This window comes from Taudactylus pleione, unplaced genomic scaffold (genome assembly GCF_031769625.1).
Source record: "Taudactylus pleione unplaced genomic scaffold, aTauple2 ptg000481l, whole genome shotgun sequence".
NCBI lineage: Eukaryota > Metazoa > Chordata > Amphibia > Anura > Myobatrachidae > Taudactylus > Taudactylus pleione.
This window is the reverse complement of record NW_028284883.1, coordinates 3706326-3717170: the sequence shown is the minus strand read 5'-3', so window position 1 is coordinate 3717170 and position 10845 is coordinate 3706326. Positions and strand designations below refer to the sequence as shown.

Here is a 10845-nt window from a genome sequence, read left to right as displayed (position 1 = left end):
TGTCATGTGTCCAGCCATGCAATATCATGCAAATTTACATTGCCACAATTGTGAGAAAAATGCTAATTCTGTTTCTAGACTGCACCTAGGTAACAATACTTTTTCTGTCATTCCAGCTTAGTAAGCAGTATGGACCAGTGTTTACTATTTACATAGGTAATGCCCCGATGGTGGTCTTAATGATTATGAATGTGTGAGGGAAGCCTTAGTGGACCACAGTGATGTTTTCACTGCAAGAGGAAACACTTTTTTTATCCAAGCAGTTTTCAAAGATTATGGTAAGTTTTACTGTGTACATATACTGTATGGGGTAGATGTGTGAAGCCTCCTAAAGAGTGAACAGTATGCAGTCGAGAAGCCGGCGGACCTAATCCCGACAACCGGCTTCCCAACTGCTTAATCCTGGCGAGGGTTAAATGACAGGCGTCTAAATCTAGACACCTGTCATTTTATCGACGCCGGGAGACCGGCACCCGGCTTCCTGATCGAAGGGATGCCAGGCGCCGAGTGTGGATAGCTGCGGGGGGAGGGTTAAGTTTAGGGTTCCTGCCGGGGACTTAGGGTTACGCACCCCCCCTGGTGAGGTTAGGGTTAGGCTAGGGGAAGGGTTGGTTAGGGTTAGGCACCCCCGGCAGGGACTTAGGTTTAGGTGGTGGGGAAAGGGGGGTTAGGTTTAGGCACTTCGAGGGGGGATTAGGGTTAGGCACTGGGGGGGAAGGTTAGGGTTAGGCATCCCTAAGGGAGTGGTAGGGGGTAGAATTAGGTTAGACAATACTTACCTTGGATGATTGGGATTTCCTCCTCTGCTGGGATGCCGCTGTCAGGATTCCAACCACTGGGCATGGGTCCGGCGGTTAATCATACAGATTCCAGAGTGAACAAGTGGAGAAGTTGGCCAATGCAACCGATCAACTTCTACCTATCATTTAATAGAAAAGACGGTTAGGCAAAGTGTGGCACTCCAGCTGCTGTGAAACTACACATTCCAACAAGCCTGCAACAGTTTACTGTTAGGTCCTGCTAAAAGTGTGCAAGGCATGCTGGGATGTGTACTGTAGTTCCTCAGCAGCTGGAGTGTAGGGTTTTCCTACCTCTGTAATCAGGGGCAGTTTAAGAGAGGAGGGGGCCTGTGTGCAGCCTCCGTTCAGCCCTCCTCCTCTCTGTCAGTCCACTGAGGGCTTTATTTAGACACGGTCGTTAAGCTGCGCTCCCTCGCTAGGGGCGATAATCGCACATCTGCACATGCATATGATTCGCAGTGTGCATGCGCAAGCCAGTCACAGCGATCAGGAAGTGGGAGCTCATTGTACACAGACTGAGCGCTACTTTGAGTGACAGATAGCGCCAATTGGGGGTGTGAACGGGGGAGTGGTGGTGCGAATGCAGGTGTGTCTGAGCTTCTAAATGGAGTTTAATGGGAGTGCATAATTAGCAAAGTAGCATCATTTATCACGACACTTGGTTGTTTTATTCCCTGAATCGATCACAGTGCTTGCGGTGGGGTAGGGTGTACCTCAAAGGATGCAAGCTGCTCAGATGGCTCTCGATGTTACCGATGATTCATACACTTCCTGGAGATGACGTGGGTTAAGAATGAAAAGTGGGCGTCTTTAAACACCAGCGTACGGTCACTGCCGTCACTGTCTAAGACATAGAGGGCGTCCTTAAGCCAGACAATGCAATCACGGGATTTGCATACCCAGCCCCTTTTGGCAGTTATTGAGTGCAGCTAGCAACTGGGTATGAATCGCCCTGAGTGCGGTAGATTCTGGCTTCATGCCTATTTTCCCGGGGACATCTTTTCTGCACATGCGCAGGTCACCAGGAAAATGGCCAACGCCATTTTCCCAGTGATTTTTTTTACCTGCTCTTTAGCACCGGTTCGGCGCTGCAGAGCAGCAATTCGGAATCTGCGGAGAGGAAAGTATTTATTGACTATGGGTGCAGGGTGTGCGGTGTGGGCCCCCCTGGTCTCAGGGACCCGTGTGCCCCGCATATCTTGCACCCATTATAAAGACGCCTATGCCTGTAATAGAATGTTCTATATAAATGCTAGCTAGAAGCTGTTTTGTTGCTTTGGGTAACCTCTCCACTTGTCCACTCACTTCTCCCCTCTTTGTTAGATGTGATACATTTTATCCATTGCTAGTTTTATTAATAGAAGTAATTTATTTTTAGCAACAATGATGCTTGATGCTGGGAGGTGGTTTTCCTATGCTCCATCTTTCAAATGCTACCACTACAGTTTTCATCTACCAAAAATTAACTTACTATGTATTAGATACGAGTGGTTCAGTTACATTTGGATATGAAAAATGGCATCTTATTGGTTATCCGGCTCTCTTGTGTTTTGGATAGCCAATAAGATAAATCTGAATTTGTGCTAATTTGGCAAAAAGAACTGAGTAGAACCAAACTGTTCATCTCTAAAGTATATCTGTGTTATTCTTTTTTATATATATATATATATATATATATATATATATATGTAATGCATGAAAAGATTATCATGCAAACTCTCACTGACAAATATTCAATTTTATATTTAATTACATTTATACTCTAACAATTGTACTTTTGCTTGTATCTCACTTATAAACTTATTTTTGCATACAATTGAAAGGAATTGTACTGAGCAATGGGGAGCACTGGAAACAATTACGTCGCTTCTCTATCACCACCCTAAGAAATTTTGGGATGGGGAAGAAAGACATTGGTGAGAGAATCCAGGAAGAGGCCCATTTTCTAGTGGAACAATTCAGGAGACATGGAGGTGAGTGTGATCATTCTTTCCATTGTGCTCTTTTCTAATAAGTGAGACCTACAGTACTGTACCAGTGACATTTACATAGCTTTAATATGTGACTACATACAGTAATAGTAGAACTAGAATGTACGGTCACAGAAACATACTGTACTGTTCATTTGTCAAAGTCTTAAAAAAATCTAGTTGTACAGATGACATTTACAATATATGACTAATGGGACCTACATGCCCAAGACCGCAGTATAAGGTAGTGTACAGGCACAAAGCAAAAGCAATGCAATATAATAACAAAAGCAAAATAATATTGAATTAGATCATTATAGCGCAATGTTGGAAAATGCAATGTTAAAGTGACCATTGTTGGCCTAAGTGTGCAGTCATCTTCTGACCACACAACAGGTCTCATACTCTGAACTGCGTGATCTCCTCTAATCTGACCCCACCACACGTGTGCCACAATTGTACCATGATCTGTTTGATCAGGACTTAACCCCAACATCAGGGTCAGTCCATACGTGCCAGCTTTAAAGTGAAAACTATTTTGGTCTGTACTTCTAAAGACTTATGCTCATTATTTGGTTTCAATCCACTGGATGGTTGCTTATGGTACATTCTAAATTTAAAGTCATCATTATGGTTTTGAGTTCCCAGTCATGGAGCTTGCTATTCACCTTGCAACAGACTCCTTCAGCTGGGGATGCGGTCATTTTACCGATGGCCGGGATGCTGTTGCCCGGAATCCCGATCAGCTGGAGATGCTGATGCTGGAATACTGGCAGCTGGCATCCCCAATGTAAGTACAACAGGGCCAGGAAACTGTTAGTCATGGGGGGGTTAGGTTTAGGCACCCCATGGGGATTTAGGGTTAGGCTGCAGGAGGGGGGAGGTTAGGGTTAGGCTACAGACAGTGGGGTTAGGGTTAGGCACCACCAGGGGGGAGATTAGGGTTAGGCACCCCAAGGGAGGGTTAAGGTTGGAGGGGGTGAGGGGAAGGGTTAGGGTACTTACCAGATGTAGTCAGGATTGTGATCAGCATGCTTCTGATGTCGGGATTCTAACCAGCAGCTTTTCAGCCACCAGCATATAATACCCAATCCCTTCAGCTATTAGTATTTGATCAGTAAAGTTGTTACTATGTTACATCAAGTTTCTGCCATAAATTCTCAGTACTTAATTGAAACTTCCAGACTCCCATATGGTTTTTATAAGGAAAAAAATACTTATATTTAATTGCATTTATGAACAAGTTGTAACTGTATGATGTGCCCTTTATTCCCTGTGCTGATGTATTCTGTCATTCTCTTCCTAGACAAACTATTTGATCCAACTGATTTTCTGCGGTTAGCGGTTTCCAATGTCATCTGCTCCATTGTGTTTGGAGAACGTTTTGACTATGAAGATGAAAAGTTCATGACTCTGCTCTCCTTACTAAAGGAGCTCTATTCTATACTGACCTCTGCATGGGGGATTGTAAGTTGTTGATATATCCTATTGGTGTAGAACAGGGGTTCTCAAACTCGGTCTTCAGGACCCCACACAGGTCACATTTTCCAGGTCACCTGGCAGGTGCACAGGTGTAGTCATTACTCACTGACACATTTTAAAAGATCCACAGGTGGAGCTAATTATTTCACTTTTGATTCTGGGAAACAAGCACTATTTGGAGGCCTGAGGACCGAGTTTAAGAACCTGTGGTGTAGAACAAAAGCTACCAGCAGAATGTGAAAAGGAGGTTAGTCCAGACAGTTTATCCTTTAATCAGATTTGGAGGTTTATTCAGGATAAAAGCAGTTGTCAGTGGTAAGTAGTTATGCTATTAAAGACAACGGCAGCGGTCATTAGCTATAACTCTATGTGCCCAGAGGAACACATGTGCCTGGTTTATAAATCTTGAGCAATAACACCAGCGCACTAAGGTGCTGATCGGGTGAGCTACAAATCGCAGAGGTTTGTCCCCCTCTGTATATATATTCAAACAAGGAAAGAAATACTAATGGTATTCCCAATAGATTGAGCTCAACCCTTCTATCGTGACTATTAACTGTTGTTATAACACATAAACCCGAAGCTGTGCATGGTTATGTTCAAGATATTTTACTACCCAAGTATAACAAAATGCATAAAATAATAATAAATGATACAATTAGTGTTGTCAATGTAGACAAGGTATGCAAAAAGTAATTGAAATATGAAATAGTATACAATAATGGAAATGACAGACACAATAACTGCATCAACCTGTGGGAGGTGAGCTGATTCACTCACAATTCTGTTGTATGTAGATCCAGAAAAACATACATGTGCTGATTACTAGTATGGGCGTAGATAAAATTAGTAAACAAGTGGCATCTAGTTCTTGGTGGTACTATAAAGTTAAATGTTCCAATCGTCTGTAAACTATTGTATCATTTATTATTATTTTATGCATTTTGTTATACTTGGATAGAAAAAAATCTTGAACATAACCACGCACAGCTTCAGGTTTATGTGTTATAACAACAGTTAACAGTCACCATAGAAGGGTTGAGCTCAATCTATTGGGAATACCATTAGTATTTCTTTCCTTGTTTGAATGTGTCTGGTTTATGACAAGATATCTTTATTAGCATGTATTTGCACCTACCCTGTACTACTTCCGAACTGGCATGTATGCATGTCTCTGCAGGTATGCATAAGCTACATTTATGTATTCAGGGCTTTGCTGAAAGCAAAGCCGTCCCGTCCCTTGTTCCACCACCCCAGGTGCAGGCAGGCATAAGTGAGTGGCAGAATATGCATGTACTGGGCATTTGCTAAGTGATTCCACACAAAGTTGCAAACATCCCAGTATAGGGGCATGCACCACATTGTAGGATTAACAGTGCCACCAATATTCACAGCATGTCATGGCTGTGCCCTCTACTACAAGGCCAACAATAGCACATGGTGGTCATGCCACTCTGCACTAGGCACATAATGTTTAATTTTAGAACACCTGACAATGTAAAGGGATTTATAGCAGTCTAGAAGTTTAGACTATTTCTCTAATCCCTTACAGTATATAGGTGTTTAATTACTAAGCATCGGGCTCTAAAAGATGGCACTTCCGATCGTGATTATCCCCAAAATTTAAAAGGGCAAAGTTTTTACAAGCTTTGTTTCAGTAGTAAAATCATTGGCCTTTTAAATTTCAGGCACAAACCCAATCAGAAGCACCAGATTTTAGAAGCTGACTCCTATTAATTAAACCCCATAGACTAATTTTCATCTACTCATTCATTCATTTAGAAAGCTTTGATAAATCTTGTCCTCCAGGCAAAACTAATGTCTCTATATTTACAGCTACTCCATTCATTTCCAAGAACATCCTACTACATCCCAGGACCTCATCAGAAGGTCTTTCAAAACATTGACAAACTGAAACATTTTTTTCTGGAGTCTGTAGAAAACCACAAGAAGACAATTGATGTGAACTGCCCACGGGACTTCATTGACAGCTTCCTGATAAAGATGGAAGAGGTAATATCTGATAATCAATATTGTCCCAGCACTTCATATTTCAGATCTTTACATGGATGTAAGTAACAATTGATCTTTTGCAACAACTTAACATATGAACTTCCCATGACTGCAGGAGAAGAACAACCCAAAAACTGAATTCCATTTTGAGAACTTGTTTGGAACACTAATGGATCTCTTCTCTGCTGGAATTGAAACCACCAGCACAACCCTAAAAAGTGCCCTCCTCATCCTGTTGAAATACCCAGATGTGGCAGGTAAGCAAGACTATGAGAACATTATTTTGTATATATAAGGTTTCACTGAATGTTTCTTCAAAGAACTATAGTGTATTACAACAAGTTTATGTAGATTAACATGTGGGCTTAGTTTAGTTTCAAAGGGGGAGATGTAAGAAGACCTGAAATGGTATCAGTGCACGTTATGTGCGCTGGTACCGCTTCTCCCTGATGTATGATCGGGAGGTTGGGTGGTAAATGACAGAGGCGCTATGCACCCCTGTCATTATTGGCACTGCTATCTACAAGATCACAGCACCGTTAGCCTGGGCCATGTATGAACGGTCAGAACGCCTGACCTTTCGGCCCACTGTATCTGTCGCTATCAGCAGCTACAGCCTGGCGCTGCACTGTCTCCACAGCAGGGACAGCGCTGTCTCTGCTGGGGCAGCTGCCGGCTCCAGGCTGCATGCGGGGATCTCGTGATACTTGCGAGATCCCGCGTATGCTCAGTGGAGCGGAACTGACACACAGTGCATTAGCATTAGGCTTATGCACTGTGGTCACTAGCGGTTAGCGCTGGAGGGGGGAGTTAATGCTCCCCCTCTCTGGCCGATGAGATGTTCATACATCTCATCGGAAGTGCTCCTGCTTCGCCTCGGTAAAGAGGCGGAGCAGGAAGCATTATAGCAGCACGTTACGTGCCGCTATAATACATCTACCCCAAAGTACTGTACACCCACTTGTTTCACAGGCAGTGAGAGTGGGCACTCATCATGTGACCTGAGTGTGTGTTTAAATCAACATTCTATGTGCCAATTCTGGATTTGTTTCTGAACTTGTTTGATGGGTTCCTGCCTTTAGCCTTGCTTTGAACCTGACCATTTTTCATGGTTTTGAACTTGCGTCTAGACTTTTGTGTACTATGACTGTTTGACTAGAAGTTATTTGTTGCCATTTTTTTGTTTGTTTTTATCTAATGAATTAGTGATCAGCCCTCAACATGTGAAATGTTACCGTATATGAAAAACGGTAATTAATGAACTGCAAAATTATTGTTTACAGTATGAGTGTGAGCACATTTTGATGTCCACATTCACTTCACAGTCTTTGGAAAGACTCCCATAAAATTATTTTGTAACTAGCCTTCTTGGTTGGTGCACATTTAATAAATAATGCCTTTAACCCTCTAACAATCAATTAGATGTTTGCTTCCATTATTTTATCCATATGGATATATACAGTATTAATAGACTATTGTTTCCTAGAAATTTAGTGCAAATGTGGGTCTTTAAGCAATGTTGGTAAATAATTCCCAATGAGTTGTCTGTTCTCCAGTGAAGCATATTGCAATAAAACATCCATTTAAAATAGGCTCAATGTCAATTTCCTTTCAGGGAAGATCCAGGAAGAGATTGATAATGTGATTGGACAGAGTCGATATCCCTCATTGGAGGATCAAAATAAGATGCCATATACAGATGCTGTGATTCATGAGATCCAGAGGTTTGCTGACATAGTGCCCATGGGCATTCCACATGCAGCTAGCGAAGATACAGTATTCAGAGGATACAATATCCCCAAGGTCAGATGCTTGAAGACTTTATACTATGAGAATTTATTCTACTGTATTTGTTTGTCAAATTCTGCATGTTTTCCAATGGCATGTACAATGAAGTAAAATCTGTGAAGGGAGCATGCATGGTCTACTTGCAACAATGTTTCCTAGTTTGTACTGAAGCTACCAACAGTGGGTAACCGGCATCTAGATTGTCCTATAAGCAAAACGCTCCAAATATTATAATACCATTGGTTAATAGTTCACTTGATGACAAATGTCTGTGTTCTATTTATGTTTTAGAATACAATCGTTTCTCCACTGCTGACTTCTGTCCTAAAGGATCCAAAATATTTTGAGCACCCAGAAAGTTTTGATCCTGGACACTTTCTAGATGAAAATGGATGTCTCAAAAATATCGAGGGCTTTCTCCCTTTCTCTATTGGTAATATCAAAACAATAATTAATATATGTATTTCTGTTATTATTACAGTATGGTGATCATTATTTATATTGTTTAATGTAAAATGAGCTTTTATTTGTTTAAAACATTAGAAAATGTTCCATTAATTTTAACAATGGATAATGGAACTATATGCAATGTCAGGGTATAAAAAAAGAGGCTGCACATCATTGTGTTGCCAGACTCTCACCATGTTGCCATTGTGCTAATCATATGTGTTAGGGAGAGATTAAGTTAAAACGAACCAGGTAAAGCAAAATACCGTAACTGACTGGCCTCTCTCACCCACCATAACATAGTGAACATGCAAATCAAACAACAGGGGAAAATAGATCAGTTAAATGTCTAATTTCTGTTATAAAGTTATGTATGCTATCTCTGTCTTCCCATCCCTGAACAAATCCCTCCTGTTCGGGATGGACCAATTTAATGGTTAATGGTTGTAAATGGTTGGCTAGTAATTTGGTATTGGTTTAAGGTTGATATTCAGCAGGGAATTCTGCTCACGTTGAGTTTACAACAATAAGAGTTGACAGAGAATGTGGTTTGAATGGGGGATAATGTTCTGACCAAGGAGATTGTCAAGATCTGGCCTTTTTTTCATTAAGAAACAGATATAATTAACTATACAATAGTTCTTGTTCAGCACAGAGTACATATAACTTATTTGCTAGTTCACAAAACAGTTTCTGAATACCTCATTTCTGGGGATATGCTCTGTCATGAGATATTGTGGGTAAGGAAGATTAAATATCAAAAGTATAGTAATTTTTGCGCACTGTGGAGCACATGGGAAACTGTACTTTGCTTTTGATAGAAGCTGCACTTATCATGGACCAGCCTGATCAATAATTATAAATATCGAAAAAGAGTGCTGCGCTTATCTTGTGTACTATAATGCAAGATATGCATTAATTGATGGCAAACCGGGCAGTTTAAATAAGATGAGTTATTTACAGTACCTGATAACTGATACAGAGTCAACAAGGATAATACAATTTATTATCATTCTTGACTCTGTATTGATAAGTGCAGCACTCTTTTTTGATATTTATAAGGAAGATTAAATAATTTGTACTGAAAATTATATTTTGCTACATTCTGGGCTGAATGTTATACTGAACACCACCATAAACATTTCTGGCAAAATAAGTAATAAGGTCACTGTTTTGGTGCATTAGCAAATTTTAACTTTACTTACTGTATGTCACATAACATAATTCTAATTGTTTCTTAAATCTAATTAAGTCAATATATCCTCTGCCATTTTTTCCATTAATACAATCCACCTTCAGTTTATATTTTATATTAGACATGTTAGTTTGAGTCTATAGAATTTAATGCACAGGTTCCCAAACGCAGTGCTCAAGGCTCCCCAACAGTTCAGGTTTTAGAGATATCCATGGTTGAGCACAGGTGACTTGATTAGTATCTCAGTCAATTTGATTTAACCACCTGTGCTCAACCATGAATATCTGTAAAATCTACACTGTTGGGGAGCCTTGAGGACCACATTTGGGAACCTCTGATTTATTGTTCTATCTTAACAAATGGTGTCTCCTGACATCAGACTGCATAAAGGGACTTCTTACCTCCCTTTGCTGTTAAATTCTCATGTGACTTATTTAAGTCGCCCCCAATTTATGGCTCATGTCTGGGACTAGATGGGAAGCATAGATTTAGAAAAAATCTGGGAGTCACATAATTCCACGACCTTACTGCATTCAAGTGATGCAAGTCTGTCCCGTCCTCTGTTGTTCTGGCTCTGCATACACAGTACTAAAAAAGCACATTTTGCACTTCCCTGTAGTAGTTGGTTGCTTAATCTGTAGTTTGTTTTATTTTTATAACCCTTATACCTAGCTAGAGTGGCCAATAACCAATTTATTATCCACAGGGAAGAGGAGCTGCATGGGAGAAGGTCTGGCACGCATGGAGCTGTTCCTTATTCTGACCATCGTATTGCAAACATTTAAACTGAAATCAAATAAAGTTCCAGAGGATCTTGAAATAACACCGGAGCCAGGAAAAAATGGTGTTGTTACCAGGACATATCAAATGTATGTGGAACCACGTTGACAATAAAAGAAGTACAATAAAAAATTTAATAATTAAATTCCTAATAACTACATTTATATAAATTTAGGATGAGAGCTAAAATATGAGTGGCACCTGTAAAAATAAGAATAAACAATGTTTATAGTAGAGATGTGCGATGAACCCCGTTTTTGGGGTTTGGATCTGGGTTCATCTTCCTGTTTTGGTTTTGCAAAACTACCTTCAAGTGTTTTGGTTTTGGATCTGGATTTTTTTTAAAAATTATAAAAAGTTTTAAAAAACA

At 40.5% G+C, this 10845-nt stretch overlaps 1 protein-coding gene across 1 annotated transcript; it reads left to right on the top strand.

Moving 5' to 3' along the window:
• The first annotated feature begins 2682 nt into the window (after positions 1 to 2682).
• On the top strand, positions 2683 to 10583 carry LOC148502870 (cytochrome P450 2B1-like). Its single transcript, XM_088449311.1, has 7 exons — positions 2683 to 2773; positions 4077 to 4237; positions 6089 to 6265; positions 6381 to 6522; positions 7881 to 8068; positions 8345 to 8486; positions 10402 to 10583. The coding sequence occupies exons 1-7, from the start codon at positions 2698 to 2700 to the stop codon at positions 10581 to 10583; spliced, it is 1068 nt and encodes a 355-aa protein (XP_088305437.1). The 5' UTR covers positions 2683 to 2697.
• Positions 10584 to 10845: the final 262 nt, after the last annotated feature.